The sequence below is a fragment of the Protobothrops mucrosquamatus genome, unplaced genomic scaffold, assembly GCF_001527695.2.
Source record: "Protobothrops mucrosquamatus isolate PMUCROS unplaced genomic scaffold, P.Mucros_1.0 scaffold2764, whole genome shotgun sequence".
Lineage (NCBI taxonomy): Eukaryota > Metazoa > Chordata > Lepidosauria > Squamata > Viperidae > Protobothrops > Protobothrops mucrosquamatus.
In genome coordinates, this window is record NW_015388803.1 from 118,927 (window position 1) to 140,562 (window position 21,636).

Genomic DNA, 21,636 nt, shown 5'->3' on the forward strand with positions numbered 1-21,636 from the left:
ACCTCCAGCTACGTTGCCCAATTCCTAACAGGTCACAGACCGGTACCGGTCCATGGCCCGGGGGTTGGGAACCCCTGCTCTATAGAATTGCTTTTATGTCCCTTTGAGTTTTATAAGTAATGCCATAGATTTTCTACTGGTAAAACATAGACCCAATAATCTTTAAATAATAACATAATTCAAATTAAGTACCACATTAACCTTTATATCTAACAAATTAACTTAACTAATTAACTAATTTCTTAAAATAATATGCAGACTTTCAAAACAGTGTTTCTAGGAGAGCTAATAATTTTCATTACTTGGTCACCTACAAAAAAGAGTTTTCTCAGTAATGGCAAACCAGGAAGATAATCTGTATCAACATTTCTGTCAGGCTAAAAACATCATTATCACTATCACCATCATCATACCACTATCTTTTTAAAAAGTTATTAGTTTTTGAATTTTTAATAATTGGCTTTTATTTATTTACATTATTTACTTATACTGAAATTGATAAAAGGCAGCATTGGCATAATCTGAATAAATGAACAATTTGAAATGAAGGTTACATTTAGAGTTAAAGACACAAACCTTAACAAGATGTGTTATAGCATCCTTGAAAAACACCAGATCAAGCACTCCACCTCGAACATTTTCATTATATTGTCTTTGGTAGAACTGTAATTTATCAGATAAAAATTCAAGAGTTGGAACCTAATGGTAAAGAAAATAAGAATATTAAAATTACCATTAATTTTTTTTTAAAAATTAACCACTATTGCAATCAGCAAATCACTAAAACTGAAAAAAATAGTCTAAGTCCTTTCCCCGAAGAACTTATACTTACACAAACAAACAAACAAACAAAGAAAAGCCTATATATATAAAATATTAAATAAGCATGTCAGATAAGACAGATATAAGCATGGATTAAGAGGCTATTGTGTGGGGTGGTGAGATTAATAATCTGTTTCAATGATTTAAAAATAAAAGATTAAAGAAAGGTAAAGGTAATGTAAAGGTTAAGACAGAGGGGGTGACCTTGGGTCAGTCACTTTCTGTTAATTTTAGGATGGAGACAGTGGCAACCACATCTGATAAACCTTGTCAAGGAACTGCATGAACCTGTCCAGGCATTCTCCAAGAATTGCACATGATTGAATGGAAGGGGAAAAAAAGAACATATTTTGTGAAAATATTACTAAACCACCCAAAAGTAAAGTCAATGTCATCACATAAATGCAGAGAAATCAGCTCTGTCCAGGCATGTACAAAACCACATTGGTTTTCTAGACACAAACTTTATTAAAATAGAATTCCTTCCCTAATTACATGATTGCATTTGGTCAAGCACTGTAAACCCTGATATCCTCCCTCCCTCTCCCTCTCCCTCTCCCTCCCTCCCTCCCTCCCTCCGTCCCTCCCTCTCTCTCTCTCTCGTTTCAGTGCTGCAGGCAGCTCACTCTTATATTATGTACAGTAGCCTCTTTATCCATCAGTCTTATTTTACCGGCTATAGGCTTTTTAACTATAATAGTTGGCTTGTATCAATTGATCTTAGGTTTGTAGTAGTTGAATTTTCAATCTGCATGTTCCTTTATAATTCTTGTTCTCCTCTATGCCAGCTTCCTGAACATAACTATTACACAATTTCTATACTGCCATTTCTTGTAGCTTAAGTGCATCATAAGTGTAAATCATAAGCAAAGATTATGAAAATTAGGTTACTCTTGAGATCATATTTCTGTATGAGCCATAAGAGCTGTTTTGTTTGTGGCAACTTACAAATATGCTGAATAAATAATAAAATAATAAAGTTGATATATTTCTGTACTACTTTCCAGCACAAAGCTCATCTCAATTGTCCTGTATTCTCCAATCTATTATTTTCTGTGGTTTCTGTGGTTAAGAATGCTTGTTTTGAGAAAACAAGCTTTGCATTCTATCACCAAAAACTAGGAAAAAGAAGCTCAGACCCTTTGTTTACTAATAAGATGATCTCTTGGAACATTTCCAGGCTACTTTTGTCATGACTTTGTACTATAAAAAAAACCACTTTCATTCTTAGCCTATTTTTGGGAAAAATAGGTGACTGGTGAGGAGACAATGGTTGCAGGCCACATCTAGCATATTTTAATTTTTCTTCAGTACCACTTGTGTTCACTCACACAGGAGAATATAGACAAATCCATGTATGAGGGAGATTTTGTTCATGAGATGAAGGTATAACCTGAGCATAGATTAGGACCAGATCTGTGAAAGGTTGCATATACCTCCAGCTCTAGTTTGATTTTCCCTTTATATTGTGAGCAGAAGCTTAACCCACACCCAGTGGTAGTCATTTCTCAGTTCATGTTATTAAATGTTGTTGCCTGTACCGGTAAAATGTAAAAGACCCCCCAAAACATACAAAAGTGTCTGCATGTCTCTCTGAGTGTAAATTGGTCATGAGATCAATTTCATGAGCAAGCAAAAAAACCGTAAACTCTCCATAAGAGATTTTGAGATAAGACTTAAGACTACATACAATCTAACTTGGGAGGCTGGCACATCTATTTTGCATCCAGATAGCAAAAATTAAATTACCGGTATCCATGGACAACTTAGTTTGCCAGACTTTTTCTACTAGTAAAAAATGAAAAAGACAACCAACTCTTAGATTGGCTAGTGAGCATCTTAAATGCATATACTTAGTAACTAATAACTACTATTAATTGCAAGAATGTTAATCGTAATTCTGCTTGCATGTAATTCCCTTTCTTGCTTCTGAATGGCTGCTGTGGATCAGTATTTTTGTATCATTAAATGCCAATAAATAGAAAGGTGCTCTTTGGAGAACTTTTTGTATCATTGGATGTGATTTCACTACCACTACCAAGTGCAATTGCTCTAATCCTGAACATTTTATAGACAATTGGTGCAGAATATTTATTATGCTGGAATGTAATGGGTATACTTCATGCAGTTTTTGACTATGGATTTAAATTTTATGTAACTCTATTCATTACTTTTTTTGCAATTACCCATCCTAGAGTCAAGAAAAATATATAAAAATCAAAATCTATGTAAATACCAATTCATAAATTTTGGGTGCTTCAAACACAAAATCTTCTGGTTCTTCACCCGTTGGCTCAGGCATATCCCGCAAAAAATCTACAAAATATGGTTCAGCCTGAACTTTTGGTACTAAGTTTGGATCCACATGTTCTTCAATTACTCTACTAAAATTTCTGTCAAACCATTCTTCATCGTCTTCAGTAATAAATCTGCAAGAAACAAATATAGTCATTATAAATGCAAAACTTCCACTAATTTTTCTTTGGATTAAATAATTATGTAAACAAAATAAGAACAAAACCATTTCAGTAACATTCATATCATGCTTAGAACTAGATACATAATATATTTCTGAATGAAGCCAAAGCTATAATTTAGGACCATACTTCATCATGAAGTAACTGGTATAATTAAAGTTAGTTTTTCAATTATTTTGTAACACAGGCTTCTTTTTACAACAAAAGGCAGCAATCTAGTCCTCTACTTAACTTCAGCTGTCCATCTGTGTTTTCCTGCCAAATTTAAGAAGTAGTATTTTCTAACTCAATATTTTTCATTGCTGGATGTGGGATTCTGGATTGAAATCCAAACATCTTAAAGTTGGCAAGGTTAAAAAATGCTGTTTAACTTATGACGGCTCAAGTGATGCTGTCTAGTTTGCTTACTTTCCTTCATTGCACTGTATTGTAGAAAAATGTCTCCCTTCCAGATAAGCTACTGGTCCCCATGGTAGGAACATACCCTCCCATTTAATTATTGGTTCCTGCTCTCCATAACCATTTCATCTTGGATTACTGGACCAGTGAATCACTGGTCACAAAAAAAAAATTACAAAATGCCAACTATCCTGGTGTGAAAACTGAATTTAATCAACATATTACAACATATCAGTTCATTTGTTCTTTTAGACTCCTACCTCAAATCCAGTTTAGAGAAACCAAAATAGTGTATTCACTACATCTGAACTTTACATACTTTCTATCACATGGCAAGAGGCCACCCAGATCTTCCATTGTTTTCCTTTGCTTTCAGCACCACTGGGTGTCAATTTAACCATGACATAGAAGTCTAAATGGGAACAGCTCAAATTCCTCTCCTTGGCCTGTGGTATAAAGACAGCTACTGTTTGGCAGCTGGAAAGGGTAGAAGTGGAGCTATATTGAAAAAGGCCTTCTGCTTCCATCACCACCTTTTCCACTGCTAATCTTCTGGAAATATGGGGTTTGTTGCTCTTCTCTAGCAGTTCTGTGATGATACAAAACATCAATTAGAACAATTAACCAGTGGAGCAACCTGACTCCAGAAGCAGTGAATGCTCCAATACTGGAAGTTTTTAAGAAGAGACTGGACAGCCATTTGTCTGAAATGGTATAGGGTTTGGACTAGATGACCTCCAAGGTCCCTTCCAATTTTTTTTACTACTACTACTACTACTACTACTGTTGTTGTTGTTGTTGTTGTTGTTATTATTATTATTATTATTATTATTATTATTATTATTATTATTATTATTATTATTATCCTAAATTGCTATGTCAAGTCTCCTTACATCAGCCTTCTGAAGTACTAGCCAAGTTGAAAGAGAGACAGGAAAAATGGAGAGAAGACAATAGTTGAAAATCCCTTCAACATATGAAGTCCCTCACCAGTTTTCCCTATGATGGAAAAGAAAAATAATAATTTAAAAGATACATTTAAAAATTTTCTCTTAAAATGTCTACTTCATTTACTGCAGAGTCAAAATAGATACATTAGACTCTGCCTGCTCATTCACCCCTTCTTTCCCATCACATTGCAAAAGTGACTTGTGCCGGGTGTGCATTCATTTTTGTTTTCGTAGCTTTGTTTTGGGGTTCCAGATTCATCTTTGGAATCTGGATTTCAAAATGAAAGCTGAGTAGAAGGTGGCCGATTCCTTCTTTTTTATTACTTGTAATGCTTCAGTAAATAGTCTTACCTGTCAGCAATTACGCGTGTACATTCATGTTTAAATAGAGACAGAAGTATATGAATATCAGTACATTCTTCTGATTTAATTGTTAACATGCCTTGCCAAATTCTGGAAAGATCACGCAGATTGAAGATATAATGAAATTTGGATGGTGTAGGCAGCATCTTTATCTATAACAAAAATACACACATGTATGTGTATTTGTGCAAGTTGTCATGTTGCAGAAATGAAAAACATTTACATAGGTTCCTGTGTACAATTGTCTTCCTTATATACTAGCACAGTATGTTTTAAACTATTGGAACATGAGTGAATTTTCCTTGACTACGCACTTGTGTATTTCGATTAGAGAATGATGGGGCCTGATTTTAGGTTTATCCCTATCTTGGCTGAAATATATATTTTTTTCAGAGCAACCATATGAATAAGGACTCTTGCATAAATTAAAGTAAGATTCAAGACTTATTCTCATTTTAAAATTTAAAAAACAAAGAGGACAGCTCTTGCAAAATAACAAAGAGGAACAGAAGATAATGAAGAATTTTACAATGTTGTTTAAAGCATAAGAAGTACTTATATCTTACTGGACCAGATTTTTCTAGCATCAGACAAGATTATTGTGATAGTCTCTACCTTTTTATGTTCAGATAAGAAAACTGAATTAAATGAGTTATCTACAACACATAAAAATAGATTTTCCCCCATAATACTTCCAAATAATGAATCTCTTTCTAGTAAGTACTGATTATGATACCTTAGTCCATTGCCACAATATTCTACCAGCTGATACCAGTTTCATTATCAAATCACTTATTTCAGGCTTGAAATTTCTACACGAATGAAAATATCCACAGCCAATTATTCCTGAAAAATAATAGCACAGTTTTAGCTTTAATATTTTCAAGTAAGAACAGCTTTAAATCTAAAGTTTTACTGCATTGGTGTCATGCAGTCAGTTCAGGTGTATGGATTTGTAATTTTTCTTATTTTCTCTTACCTTATAGGATTGTAAACATAGAGCTTAGTTACTTATTAGGCCACAATTACAGAACTGATGAAATTAAATATGATACTGAATAATTGTCTCATAATAGAAAAAAACTCTTCTTTAAGAATAATTTAAAATTGAAACCTGGTTGGTTTCAAGGTTTATTATCTCCAAATGGCAAGCAATGCAGAACTAAATTTTGCTATTTATATTTCCTGCAATTTCCTGTAGATATCCTCTACTGCTTCACTGTGGCTTTTTTATAAGATTAAACCCAGGTAAGATATTAATGATCATTTTTACCAGCTTCAACTGAACTAGATGGTAACTACTCAAAGGGACTTTCTAATGGTTGGCACTCCATTTTTGGAGATCACTTTTCATTATGATGCAAGTCTGGCATTTTCATAAAGTCTGAGGTTTTCAGCTAGAATTGTCCTAGACATTTTATTTGAATAGTAACTATATGTAGGAGATGTCCAGGCTGAGCCCAAGGGAGGGGTTAAACATGTCATGAGTCACAAGTCCCTTCAGGCCCACAAGAGATCTAAGTCCAGCCCACTTTGAATTCCTTTCTATTCTTAATTCCCGCTAATTTTCTTTGACTGTTAGTAGTTCAGATTTCTGTAGAGTAGGGCTCCCCAATCTGTGGGCTGTGGCCCACTACTGGGTCATGGCCTATTGGCCTCTGGGCCACATGAGTGGTTGGCTGGTACGTGTGCACGCAGCCCCACTTGCACAAGCACTGCTGTGAGCATCACGGGTGTTCACTACCCCAGTTGTGTGACTGTAGCAGACGTTTGCAGCCCCACTCATGTGAGCGTCACCATGAGCATTGTGGCCATTTGGGCCCCACTCATGCGAGTATCGCCACAAGTGTTGCAGGCGTTGCGGCCTCATGTGCAAGCCTCGCATCACCATTAGCGTTGCAAGTGCTCACAGTCCCACTAACGCATGCACTCAGGGTGCCACTCTTTAGGAACGGGTGTATACATGAATTTACACCCCCCACAAATCCATCCCTTCTTTTCCCTCCCCCCCCCCTGCTCCGGGCCACCAACCCTGAAAGTTTGGGGAATTCTGCTGTAGAGAGTTTTTGCTTACAATATATCTTTATATACATTTGAACTGCCTGGATCTCCTGATTTCCCTGATACTGACACTATATAATTTTATATTCTCTTTATGTTTTGTTTCGTGTTTATGCGGTTCTTTTGCCTGCGATGATAGAACTCCTCTCTCTGTAGTTTTATTGTAGCTGTTAAAATTTGGTTGCATTCTTTCCTAACTTAAAGCCTTTCAAATATTTTGGATTTCAACTCTCATTATCTTCAGACACAGGAGGGCTCCCTCATTTAATGTGGAAACATTCCAGGCGGGACTCTCAAAAACAAATTGCCTGGTTTCTCTATGATAAGATAGCATTACTGTAAATTCTCCAAGGGACTGGGCAAAAACATAATAAAATATACAAACAGTACGAATGCTCAGTCATCTGTGGCTGAAGAAACTACATTATAGTGTCCTTGAAATGAAGCTCAGCTATTAGTAGGAAACATTTAAATTCTAGATAATTTATCATCCAATTTATCATTCAAATTTTTGGATTGGGTGAGAATCAAAATGATGCAATTTCCTTGCAGCAAGATTATTCATATGGGTGCAGATTTATTTCTTTTTAATTCTGATGGAGAACATTTAGATCACCTCATCAATAACCAATAAAATTATTTGTAAAATAAAGTTAGTAAAACAATACAATTATTATCTAAATTAAATATCAATGTCTGACAATTTCATTCCATGTACCAGCTTACACACACATGGCTTTAGTTTCGTTAAGGAAAAGAATTATCCGCTGATAAAAAAATGTATGAAATCTGTTCAGTTCTACTTAAAATTACAGAGAAAAATGAGAGTACCAAATATTTTATCAATGGAGGCATTGGATGGAAGGGTGCAGTTAAATACAGTGAACTGCCTCTTTAAGCGTTGCGGGATGTCATTTCGACCTCCTCCTGGGTGAATCATTGCCCCTATAAGCTGCACATCAACAATTGTAGTGAAGTCTCCAGGTTTATCCAAACTATACATTCCTTCCATTTCCATCATCTGACGCACTATTTCATTTGTCACCTGCACATTTTTTAAAAAGCAACAGATCATTTTTTCAAAAGAAAAAAAACCCCATATATTTTTATTCTACTTGGGATACATGGCAGAATGTGGTTTAAGTGTAGCTTTACATTGTATGCAAGTACCATTCCATCTAAAATAAATAAGAATAACATGGATCTACCGGTATATAGATTTCAGGATGAAAGACATTTCTTAACTTTCAACAGCAAAAATGGATTAATACAGTGTATGCAGTAAATGAAAGTAATTACAAAAATAACCATTTTTATTAACAATAAAAACTACACTAATTCTTTATACTGAGAACATTCTTGCCATCTAACTCAAAAATGTCCACATCAGGTACAGGGAATTTATTATCTGCTCTGTCATCTCCTGCTTTTTCTGAAGTCCTGTTCCTTCTCCCTTGCTCAGAATCCATCTCCATTGCTCATACATGTAGATTTTTTAAAACCTGACCTTCTCTGTCCAAACAATAGCTGGTAAGAATCGCAATGCTCAGAAATCCTACATTTCAGATGGTCCATGGGCTTTTCTCCTGAGCACTCAGGCACAAACCATTTCTGAATTCTGAGCAAAACTCTTCTTTTCACAGAAAGGGGAAATTATTACTCTTTGAGCCTTGCAGCAAGGAAAAAGGAAGCCTGGTGGGACAATGGTAGATCCAGGGGCTTCATCTCCCCTAATCATGTGAAATGGCATAGTTGTAAGGGGGATTCTGGCATATGAATTGAGTTTGGTTTCTTACCTGTGGACCCTCTTGAAAGTAACTCTTGCAGATGATAGAAAATTTATCCCAATTTAGCTATCTTAGTATTAAGGAATAAAGGTGGGGGCTTTTAAAATAAAATATGGACGCTCCTTATTGCATTACTCTTCTATTCCCAAACTGGGTTCCATCTCATTGTTTACACTTAATCAAAGAAAAGAGTATTCAGTTAAGATGCCGTATTGCTGAGCTCCTGGTTTCTTTGTAGATTTAAAACCCTATATAACATCTTTCTGCATACATATGAGCTCACAGATCGGTTGCATAGGCAGGAACTCCATTAAAATGCAATCTATGTATCCTTGTCACTCTTGATTCATACAAGGGTTGCACTGCCTAAAAATGTCCTGCAAGCACGTCAAGAAAAATACACGACTTGACTGCTTTAAGAATATATACTTATTTAATAGATAGAAGTTGTTATTCAGGCAGAACATTATAATCAGCCTACAATTTTCCTAGACTGATTTTTGAAATACTGTTTCTAAGCAGTGCTAATAATTTTATAACACAATCAGAAAATACTGTTAACGTGGGGAAAAGTTTCTGAAATAGCTTATTTTTTAGAAGTATCATTTTTATTAACAAAATATTGCTTACTTGTATAACTATAGACACTTATTAAAACTGTACCTGATCTCCCCATTCATTTATAATGGGCATGTTAATGTCATCAATGAATATGGTCATTTTTCTGCCCCCTGGAGGTCCATAGGTACTGCCCATCCGCTTGTCCACATAACTTTCTATTGTCCTCTTAATAATTAAACCACACAAAAAACACAAGTAAATAAATAAATGAAGTTATTTTTAATTTTTTGTTAATGAGTTTTAATTTAAGCCAACCAATTGGAATTAAACAATCATGCTCTGAAATAATTTATAATCATTGCTGGAGTATTAAAAACACACAGCAAACATCAAAATTGTGCCTTTTCTTTAGGTTATTTCAAACAGTTTATATAGAAACAGATGATGTAGAAACAGTTCATAAAATCTACAGTTTACCTGAAACATTCCAGGTTCTGTTGCTGAAGAAAAATTTAAACTTTTTGATAACTGTTCTTCTGGATCATATTTTTTTAAATAACCTTTAATCATTACAGTCTTTGCAGTTCCTTGTTCACCAATGAGCAATACTGCCTGTAATAATTTTAGTATCATTATTTTCACAGCCTTATTATATATTAAAAAAAACTCTTCAGTTCTGCCAAAAAAAATTACATACTTAAACTCAACAAAACAGGCAATGTGACTTTGCTGTCTTGTTGTATTATATATTATATTTTTGATTTAGTCATGCAGGGCTCAATGAACTGGAGCTAAAACTATTTTATCCATAAGAAAAAGAGCTATAGGAGTTGTAAAAACACAGATAAAATCTGTTATCTGCTCGCAGCACATAGACCCACACAGACTTTGATAGTAAAAAAACATTTTGGCATACAATGGTGGGTGGAAAGAGTGGTGTGAGAGAGAAGATTAATGGAATGACTGCAAAGTAAGAAAAAGAAATAAAAGAATTCTAAGAAAAGAAGAATATTTTCTAGATAGAGAATGGCATATTTATTCATTGGAGAATTATTTGGAAATATCTCCACAGACAAAATAGACAATGTATAGACACGAATAGAAAAATCAAATAATTAAATATGTATGACATTGAGCACAAATACAGTATGTCCATCACACCTCCCACTTTTAAAATTTAAAATTAGGAGAGAAATTGTGAAAAAAAGCAAATTTTCACAAATCATAATTCAGAAAGTTGAGAGACAGGTTCACTTGGCATCTTAATAGAAAGCTAAACACATTGTACAGTATCATGATTTAGCAGAATGTGTGCATTATATTCAGTGGCAAAGTAGCATCCTCTAGTAGTTCATAGTTTGCCAATAAAATATGCACTCACTTTGTGTTGCTTTGCTATTGTATCCATCAAAAATTGTGTTCTGACATTGTCTACATTTGGAACTAGAATAGATGAATACTCAGGAATGCTGTCAGTTGGGTAAACATATTCCTGAACCTTTTTATTCCAATGATCCCAGTCACCTAAAATGGAACATAACAACAGTAGAAAAACACTAATTATTTCTCGTCTTCAACTACTATATTTAGTAATCAAAGTAGTTTTTAAGAAATCAGACATTCTATGCAGTAGCAGCTCAATCGACTTAAAGAAATCAAGGGCTCTGGGTTTTTTTCCCAGTCAGATCAGTCTTCAGGCAGATTGACCAAATTAAGAATTAGAATTAGACAAAATCAAGCAAGGGCTAGTGGTGAGATAACCTGTAACCAGCAAAGTGTTATTTTGGAAAACGGCTACCACCTTTTTGCTCTATGTTGGGGATGTAAGGGAAAATGGACAATAAGAAGAACATGAAAGGAATATCCTATTTTTCCCCCTTTGGTGAGGATGGGTAAACCTTTGCCACTCAGAACTATCTAGCTGTTATTAAAACAAAATGTTGGGAAATTAGTTTGTATTATTTTTCTCCACAATGCGTGCCAAGTACCACTTGGCTTTTGTCTGTTTGTTTAATCTATATTTATCTATTTTTTAACTTTATGGTTCTAAGCTGCCTCCAGCCACCCAGTTACTGATATGGCATACAAGTCAACAAATTTAATGAAATAGGAGCCGTGGTGACACAGTGGTTAGAATACAGTATTGCAGACTAATTCAGCTCACTGCCAGGAGTTTAATCCTCACCGGTTCAAGGTTGACTCAGCCTTCTATCCTTCTGAGGTTGATAAAATAAGCACCCAGATTGTTGGGGGCAATATGCTGACTCTGTAAACTGCTTAGAGAGGGCTATAAAGCACTATGAAGTGGTATATAAATCTAAGTGCTATTCTTATTGCTATTGCTAAATAATTAAAGCAGAATTGACTCTTTAGCAGGTATTACTAAAATGTATAATGTGCCAAATAGAAACATTCAAATAAATGATGGTTTCTGATTTATAGATGAGTGCCAAAGTTATATGTTATAGGCTGAATAAACTATAAAAAGATAATGCTCTCTGCAAAACTGTACTAAAAACATTAGGGTTATTAAAAGAAATTAAGAAGGATTGCACTACTCTATCACTTACCACAATCACTGACAAAATATTCATACATTGTATGTGTTTCCCCTTTATCAAATACTGGCAAGTCCAGTTTGCTTTCATGGTTTCTCAGGAAAGCTTCCAACTTCTCCCGACTATCCAACTCTAGAAGGGATCCTAAACTCCACATTATGCCAAAGACAAATAACCTGTAAAGATGTGCCAGACAGACAATGCCACCTTCTTCCTTAGAGGGTATCAAACCTTCCAAAAGATTAATAGACTGAAAATATTTTAAAAAGAGAAGAGAAAAGAAGAGAGGTAAGAATACCTGGAATACAATCTAAAATGAAAATAACTGCAGATTCACATAATACATTTTGCTACCTACAAGGCACGTAACAAAACTGTATTTAATGTACCTCATATTTTTCAACAACCTTATCAAGAAAAGAAAATTTCTGTGTATTTCAATAGCAATATGGCACAGTTTTGTTAGATTTACTAAAAACATACCTGCATGATATAGTTACATTCTAGCAATTCCATTTTTGGAAAAAGATTCAGTTTCATGTGGGTATATGCTGCATCAAATACTTTGTCATATAAACCCAATAATATATCTGCTTCTTGTGGAGTACGAGTCTTCAACCATCCCTGTAAAAAATAAAATAAAATAAAGGAGAATGCCAGTCAGCTGTCCCACAATTTAAAGTGAATTTTTAGAAAATCCTCTCTCAAAACATACCTGCAATATTGGCCTCCAGGTTAGGGCAGAAGAACTGATGTACACCATACCCATCCTGGAAACTGTAGCAGGAGAAGCATTTTCAATATTGTGCACTTCAAAGAGCAACTTGCAAGTAGGAGCCATTGGAATCCGGTCTCCATTTGCTAAAGTCAGAGTCTTATTATCATCAAGCACCGAATTCAGATTTTCAATCCAAATTGCATCTACAGGGCCATCTAGAATCAGAAAAATATTCTCTCCTGGAAGTAAAATGAAAGAGTTTACACAAGTCAGAATTTATGGTTCAGTTAATAAGTTCATCATCATCGTCATCTTCTTCATCGTTCTGAAATGCATATTGAATGATACAATTTGACTATGTACTACATATTTTTAAGCCCTATTGCAATCAGATTCAGGTTTTTTATCGGCCCAAGGGAAGATGATAATGCAGTTACTAGCTTTTTTACTGGTACTTCCCCCCCCTAAAAACTGGAATTAAAAAAATTGTATCACAGAAAAGTACAGTTCTTCATATTATCTTGATTCAGTGATATAATTTCTTTGAGGGAAAAATATCAGTATAGATGAAAACAGAAGAACAATTTTAAAAGGAAAGTGATATTCTGTGACCATGTTGCTAGTTACACTATTTCTTTTTAAAAAATATTTGTACTTTGCTCCAATGGGTTTATCATACCTTTCTTGGCTTTAAGGGTTTTTCTCCACAAGGTGGAGAAAATTCCATCTGTCCAATCATTTGTTGCTGTATCCAATTTGCCAAACATCTGAGGAGCTGTAATAGCTTTTGGATTCATGCGCATTTCTCTGTGAGGATATCCACATTCTGTCATTGCCCTCATCAATATAGTTATAACAGTTGTTTTTCCAGATCCACTTGGTCCAAGTGTCATCAACCCATGGCGTACTTTGGATGTTTCATACAACTAAAGAAGGAGGGGTGGTAGGAGAGGAATGGAACTGGATTATTGGACTTGCTTTCATAAAATATTTTCTCCTGAAAAGGGCTAAAACATGAAGAGTGAGAGGGCAATTGGCATATTTTATGGAAGACCCCGAACTGTCATTAGGAAAAAAAAGGCTAAATTCTAAATGGTGAAGTTAACCATGGCATAGATACTGCTAACATACATATAAAACCCCAACATATTTAACAGAGAAAAAAAGTCAGTCTGTAAGAACTGGGTATAACATTCTACCCTTTTGGCCTTTAGAACAGGTACATAATAGCTCCCTGTAACATCAACCATAATTTAGAAAATAGAGTTTGAAAGGGAATTTATAAATCAAATGTTCCTATGATATAGCACACTGATCTTTAAGGGTGCTAAATCACAAGAGGGTCCATGAGATCAATTGCCCACTTCAGACCTTTTCCTGATATACAGTTTCCAGAACTTTCAACCAAATGGCCATTGGCTGATTACTGTGGGAGCTACATTCCTAAATTATCTAAAGGCATTGGGTTATTGGAAGTGGAAGATAGGGGATGTTATATCTCTTTCTTGAGAAGTTATATTTGGGTATGGTTCCTGAATATTAATAACTACATACATAATGTAAAATATGTAGTATTAAACTTGGATTATTTGAGAAGAGGCTCTGAAACATATTTATTGAAGAATATGAGAAAAATGATGGTAAAATTCACATTGAAACTTTAATTACCATAACTTAGTTTTATATTCTATAGTACTGTCTTCTGAAAATTTAAAATATGTAATGTTATACCTGTACAAGTTTAAGATTCCAGGGAGGATGATTAATCAGTCCTGCCTCTTCAACCTGATTTGCAACTGCTGCTTGAAGCTCAACATAAGTATTACTATCCAGTACCAGCCCAGGAAAGAGATCATTGATAAGACTAAGAAACAAGGGCTCATCTTCATCTACCTGGATAACAAAACAAAAAAAAGTTTTAAATATAAATTTTTGACTTGTGGGAAGGAAGCAGCAACAGAATATTCAAATATATATTTCTTATGAGCTTGAGAACATAGAGAACAAACTAGATACAATTTATGAAGGTCAATAAATTATACGGAAGTACTGCATAAGTTCCAACAACCTGATTCCATTGAATTCAGTGGGGTTTCAATATTATTTCTTTCGGTATAATTTGCTTAATTTATTGTATGCAAACTAAATAACTGTATGTATGCACAAGAGAGTATGCAGTCAGACTGAGAATCACATACTTCTAGAAAAGTATACAAGAAGCTTACTAAATCATTTTCATAATTACTCTAGCAATGGGAAGTTTAAACAGCTTCCAATGTATTCATAGCGTTTACAACATTTCATATTACACTGAGAGAATACTTTAAATTACATTTTATTGTCTATATTTCTTATTTTATCAAAATTACCTGCTGGCTTCCCCCCCCCATCAAAATTAAAATTATGGCCCTGTGTAGAGGGAGTAGATGTTTCTTTTGCTGAAAATCAGCATTCAACATTTGATCTGAAGATATAAATTATTATTCCAAATCTTCTTAAGGACAATAATTAACTTTAAAGACAATGATGCTTTCATTAATTATTCAGGGAATAACTGATTTAGAAATAATGACAGTTGTCAAAATATAACTTTAGAGCATCACATTGTTTTCATTTGAAAACAGTTTTTAAAAGCTAAAAAAAAATAACAAAAATATTGCAACCTGACCAATACCAAACACTGCAATGGATACATTCTTACAAGTTTAGAGAGGTTCATGTCCCTTAGACCTCTCATAACAGTACTCATTTCACTGTCATCTGGTCTTGCCCTCTTCTGTGATCCAAGCGTTCTCAGCACTGAAAGGATATTTCTTAACCCAAAATCATAATGAACCTAAGAAACAAAATAGATGGATCAATAGGTTGTGCATGTTTTCTTTCTTTAGTAATGGCATTCACAGAACTGTGAACATTTGACAAAGGTAAAATCTATTTTCTATTGCAGATAGAAGTACGTCAATACAAGCATATACACATGTATGTATAAAAAGGTTGTCTCAAGTGATTAAAAAGGAGGTACGGTTGCAGTAGCCATAATGGAAGCAGAGTTCTTCCCTCTTCAAAAACCCATTATTGGATCCAATGATTGTGACAACCTTTATCCAGCCTCCAACCTTCCCTTTTAGATAATAGTACTGAGACACCACTGGATATGCTTGTTGGTGGTCTTTGGGGAAACTGAGAAGGGAATAGTGCATCCATCATTGTGCTTCTTTGTCTTTTGGCAACTTTTGATACAGTCACATACAGTGTTTTTTGGAAGCAGAGTGCATTATATTACCATTTTTTCCCTTTCTCTGTGGTTGGTTCAAATCCACAGCTCCTCACTTGTGGGGTGCTATAGAGCTCAACACAGTATACTTAACATCTACATGAAACTGCTGGGTGAGGTCACCTATAAGTTTAGAGTCCCGTATGGATCAGTATACTGATGATATTCAATTCGTATATCGTGCCCCTGGCCTGTCCAAGCAGTGTTGTTGATGTTAATCTACAATTAAAAATGCTAACTCACTTCAAAAGCAACGACATGTAGGGAGCATTATGGTGTTTTGAATAAGTATTATTCCTTTGTGTAGATAATATTTGTGTTAAATTAGTATTAGATATATGTAGTTGTTATTTATTTTAAACAATATTACAAATACATATTTCAAATAGTAAACCTTGATCAATTACTTGCATTTGTGACTTCAGAAGTTATACAATGGTTGCAATTTTGGAAGAATCACCTCTGGCTTCTAAATCAGTATTTTTTTAATAGGAAGTTGGTCAATGAAATTGATATTTATTATATATACAGCTTCTGAAATATAAGCTTAAATATACTCTCCTGGTAAGCCAGTGGAAGTTTGAAAAACATGGCATTAGCTTCCTATGGTCTTAAAATAAGATTAATAAACAAAGGAATTTCTTAATGCATTTTGGATGTTTCTCATTTGGTTTGGTTTTGTCCTTATTGTCACATTTTGGGCCCACATCAACAGAACCATTACTATATTTTGGATCAATTCTTGTGTATTAGATACATATGTTAATGGGCGTTACCAGCAGCCAGATATATTTTTTGTACAAAATGGGTGGGGTTTGTTTTAAAAAAATTGTTTACAAAAGCAAATGAAAGCAAATTGATCTATAATAATTAGATCTGACAGAGAAGACATGTTGCAGGTAGCATTTGTCAGGGATGTATATTTGGTGGGTCCCAGGAGGTGGGCCTTCTCTGCCATGGTGCCTACCCTATAGATCACTCTGCCCTCCATCCCTGTTATTATTCCATAAGTCCCTCAAGACCTAGTTATGTCACCATACCTGGAGTTCTCAAGGAACTGGAGATGTTCTTCAATGGTTACAGTATGGTTGATCTTTTTATGCTCTGTGTGGTGTGTACATTTTAAATTTTAAAATGTTTTTTTTAATTTTAATGACTTTTTAATATTTTTATAATTAAAAAGTACAGGTAATCCTCACTTAATAACTGGTTGCTTGATAACCATTCAAAATTATCATGGCCTAAGTAAGAATGCTTTTCAGTTTATAAAGCAATTTTGACCATCATAAAATGTTGTACTGTTCCCCCCCTCAGTCATATGACCATGATTTGCAATGTTTTTGCTGCTTTCCTCCAGAAAGTTGCAAAAAAAAACCCACCCTTGTGCTGAATTTGCTTACTAACCACATGCTTAATTTAACAACTACATGTTCCACTTAACAACTGCAATGACTCAGCTTATGACCATCATGAAAACAGTCATAAAATTGAATCAGGTCATGTGGTGACCTGCTTAAGGAGTGCCCCAAATTATGACCAAAATGCTGGGCCCAATCGTGGTTATAAATTGAGGACTATCTATCTATCTATCTATCTATCTATCTATCTATCTATCTATCTATCTATCTATCTATCTATCTATCTATCTATCTATCTATCTATCTATCTATCTATCTATCTATCTATCTATCTATCTATCTATCTATCTATCTATCTATCTATCCATCCATCCATCCATCCATCCATCCATCCATCCATCCATCCATCCATCTACCTATCTATCTATCTTTGTTCTACTGATTGTTGTACACTGTTTTTTGTAAGATGGGCAGCCATATAAATGCAATTATTAAATAGATAAATAACCTGGGTGTAGGGGATTGCCAGTTATCAACACCATGATAAAGAAAGACTTATAAGGAGATTAGCCCACCCTCATCTAATCATTCACTCTATAGCAATAGGCCAAAATCAATTAGGAAAACCCTTGATAAGGTTTCCAAGTTAGGTTTACATGTTTATTTTTATTACTTAAAATATTCTGATTGAGCTGCTCTCTGTTAGCTATGACCACCTTTTGCCCATGGCTAACGAGAGAATAAAATATTACCTGTTTAGTAAGCTGTTCTTCACAAAGTTTATACAGAACAAAAAATTTCTGAGCCAAAATGACGTTATCAATAAAGCCACAGCTTGCAAGTTTCACTCTCATGATGATCTGAAATGGAATCATGCAGATTTAAGAAATTAATCAAAAGTAAGGGGAAAAGAAAATAACCCAGACTAAGATGTAAAAGAGTATAAGAGACTTGGGGGATATAAAAGTGATGCCCTATAAATTTAAAATGATACTGCATGACAATATGGCACAGTAGTAGCAGTACCTGTCTATCTGGAACCATCATTGCAACAGTTCTAAATTGAATTTTCAAGTTTTCTGGTAATTCCTGCCGCCCAGCATAGCCAGGATTCTATGAATAAAAAGAAACAGAAATAATTCAAAGCAATTGGATTGATTTTGATTATATCAAACCATAGGCCATGTTAATTATAGTGCTTTTAATTTCAAAGTGAGTGTGGGGGCATATCCTTGCCTTTCACGCAAAAGATTCTGGTCTACCTGAATTCATAGTTGAGGAGTACAATGTATATTAGTTTATATGGATGCAAGCCTGAACCTCCTATCTGTTTCTTGATTGTGAAGGAAGAAATAGCCATTTATTCTTGTCATGTCTAGAACATGGTGCATGGATTCCCATAATCCCAAGCTTTATTATAGTCACAAAAAATGTTCTTGGAAAATAACAGTCTGAACATGTAGTTCCACACACATGTTCTATTTTTATAAGAATGAAGACAGAAATCCCCGTCACTATGGAACTGTTATTCTATATGTTTGAAAAGATTATTGCCACATCTCAAGAATTCAGAGAGATACTCCCAATAGTCTTCTTGGTACAGAAAACTTTTTAATACTTGCAAACATCATAACTGATGGACAATAAGTAGATTATCTGAGAGCAGTCTTCACTTGCATATCTACATTGCTATCTTTTTGATAATAATTTTGCCTAGCCTTAAAATTGTTACCGGTAGTTCAGATTAACATCTGATTTTCATATAGACATGGTTGCTAGCTATGTGCCAACAGCCACTCCTTCCATTAAATCAAAATTCCCACTCCTAAACTTAAGTGCACTGAAGTACTTATCAGCACAAATTGTTAACTTGGTTACAACACTGAAGCTTGGAATGATTTTCTGATCCCAGATTAATTTGACTGCAATTTGGCTATCTCATTCTAAATGAACAATCAATCAAGTGTTATTTGTAAAAATTCCAACACAACACAATCAAGTAATGATGGGGGAATAAAAATAAGATTTAATAGACACTGAGAAGATAGCATCTTGCCAGAAGATAAACAATATCCTGCCTGAATTGAAGTATAGATTTTAAAAATTCATCTACAGAGAAAATTCTTAAAGCAGACACCAAATGAACCTTATTTGATTAAATATTTGTATTTTATGGAAGTCCCTAGTTCTCTGGAGAAGGATCTAATGCTGGAAAAGATAGAATAGAAGAGAACAAGAGAATGACCAGCAGCAAGGTGGTAGATTCAATTACTGAAGCAATGGGGGCCCTGTTGGAAGAGCTGAAGGACCAGGTCAGGGGCAGATGGAGAAAATCTATCTATGTGGTCACTAAGAGTCAACAATGACTTGATGGCATGTAAACAATCAGTTTTACTTGAGATATAAAATGTGCAATTGCTATAAATTTAATAGCTTGTAAATATATTGCTAGGATAGGCAAAATAATTAATTAAACATGTAATTTATTTTCAAGTAAGTTGTATAACAAATGTATGATTGATTTTCTCTCATCAATAATTAAAAAGAACCTCTACACTCTCATCACAATAAATTTACCATTGTCAGAAAAATTCCAAACTCAGGGTTTAAGTCCACTACATCTCCATCGGAAAATATGAACTGCTTTTTCCTTTCTTTTCTTGCTGTCAAAATGATGTAAATTTGTTGAGCTGCTACTGACAAGACTGGCAATTCAATTCTGTTAAATTCATCAAAGCATCCCCAGGAGCCAGACTGTGCAAGACCTGAAACAGGAAATGATTTATGTTTAAACAGATTACAACTTTCCTGTAATTAATGTTTTCACGTTCTTACCATATTAGGGCAACATCTCTTTTCCTAGAATTATATCCAGAAAGAAATATGAAGTGTCTGAACCTGGATATAATAATATCATAAAAAAGCAAATCATCTGGTAGTGTCACCCATTAGTAGAGTAAACATTGGATGCCATTCAATAGTGTTTGGAAGCAATACTACTAAATCAAGCAAAATACTGCACAGGCACCATACCACAAACATTGAAAAACATCTGAAAAAGATGTAAAGGGAAAGATCTATAATAAGATTCTCTATTAGCCCCATTCAGAGCTACAGTGAAAAACCTTTCCCTCTTTTAGTTATGCTGCTGACTTGTGAATAATCCGTATCTGCATTTACAGTACAACTATCCAGAGCAGAGAGCTTACATCACTATGCAATAACTTCCATGCTAGCTGGAACCTAACAATATTGGGTTACAATTCACATAGAAACAATTTGTGTAGAGCTAGATTGCATCTCTAGAATAATTAGGAGAGATGAGGGATTACTTATCTCTCTGCCTCTCTCAGAGAATATTAACACTCAAAGGTAATACTCGATGAGGAATTTTGTTTGCAACCAAGCTAGTGTACACATTGAATTTGAATATCTAACCTTGTGTAATGGTATGCGGGAATGACCTTGGAAGATAGGATGCGGGAAGAGATGCTGCCTCAGGAATGATAAATTAAGAGATGGCACAGTCTTCATGCTGCATAATAGGCAAAGAAACTCAGAAACAAACCTTCCTAACTTATTAGGCTATAAAAGAGTCATTGAGGGTTTGCGGTATCAGACTTGCAAGATTCTGTTAATGAAGCTTTACAATAAAAGTAGAGTTAGTTTATCTGGTCATGATTCCTGTCTGGTCTGTCTGGGAAGGCTAACACTATGCAATAATATTGATTCAAAATGATTATGGATTTCAAAGGTATTGACTCCTAGGTGGATACATAGGTTGCAGACCAGGAATTTCTGTTCTTGGTGTTGTGTCATTTAATCAGTAAGCCTTTGTCTCTAATCTAATCTGAAATGCTTTTCTATAGAGTCTACAGCTAAAATGACCTTTTTTAAATGTTTGCTACTATAGTATTCTCTTTTATGCATGAAATATCAATTGTGGGCATTGTAAATTTCTGAAATTATTTCAGTCATGATAATAACTAAACTGTTAGAATTCTAATTATAAAAAAGATACTGCTTACAACTATAAAATGGAGGATCATAATCTCCCAATAGATTTTCGTTTTCTGTTGCATTCAGCAGTATCTTATGCAACACATATGGTTACATTTCTCTAGGTCTTCCATGAAACTATTTTTGATTTTGTATTTCTACTTTATTCTGGTATTAACAACCCAATGATATTTGAACAATGTTTATTCAAAAATAAATCCAACTTAACTTCAATTTCATTGCCTCAGGAAAGAATTTCTCATTAAGCAAAACTTAGTAATGCAGAACCTTTCTTGCATAGAGTAACTC

General features: G+C 34.5%; 1 protein-coding gene across 1 annotated transcript in view; it reads right to left on the bottom strand.

Annotated features, from left to right (window-relative positions):
• LOC107296363 (dynein heavy chain 8, axonemal) overlaps nucleotides 1-20,093 on the bottom strand; it is a gene marked incomplete at its 5' end in the record, with an annotated part of 66,822 nt that extends 46,729 nt beyond the window's left edge. The window contains 17 exons of the mRNA XM_015825710.1: nucleotides 577-699; nucleotides 3,059-3,251; nucleotides 5,000-5,163; nucleotides 5,748-5,857; nucleotides 7,904-8,117; nucleotides 9,523-9,645; nucleotides 9,898-10,032; nucleotides 10,802-10,944; nucleotides 11,991-12,228; nucleotides 12,462-12,602; nucleotides 12,694-12,935; nucleotides 13,376-13,622; nucleotides 14,428-14,589; nucleotides 15,398-15,532; nucleotides 18,081-18,188; nucleotides 18,355-18,441; nucleotides 19,906-20,093. Coding sequence (XP_015681196.1) covers nucleotides 577-699; nucleotides 3,059-3,251; nucleotides 5,000-5,163; nucleotides 5,748-5,857; nucleotides 7,904-8,117; nucleotides 9,523-9,645; nucleotides 9,898-10,032; nucleotides 10,802-10,944; nucleotides 11,991-12,228; nucleotides 12,462-12,602; nucleotides 12,694-12,935; nucleotides 13,376-13,622; nucleotides 14,428-14,589; nucleotides 15,398-15,532; nucleotides 18,081-18,188; nucleotides 18,355-18,441; nucleotides 19,906-20,093 — 2,753 coding nt within the window. The remainder of the gene's footprint in view (nucleotides 1-576; nucleotides 700-3,058; nucleotides 3,252-4,999; nucleotides 5,164-5,747; nucleotides 5,858-7,903; nucleotides 8,118-9,522; nucleotides 9,646-9,897; nucleotides 10,033-10,801; nucleotides 10,945-11,990; nucleotides 12,229-12,461; nucleotides 12,603-12,693; nucleotides 12,936-13,375; nucleotides 13,623-14,427; nucleotides 14,590-15,397; nucleotides 15,533-18,080; nucleotides 18,189-18,354; nucleotides 18,442-19,905) is intronic.
• Nucleotides 20,094-21,636: the final 1,543 nt, after the last annotated feature.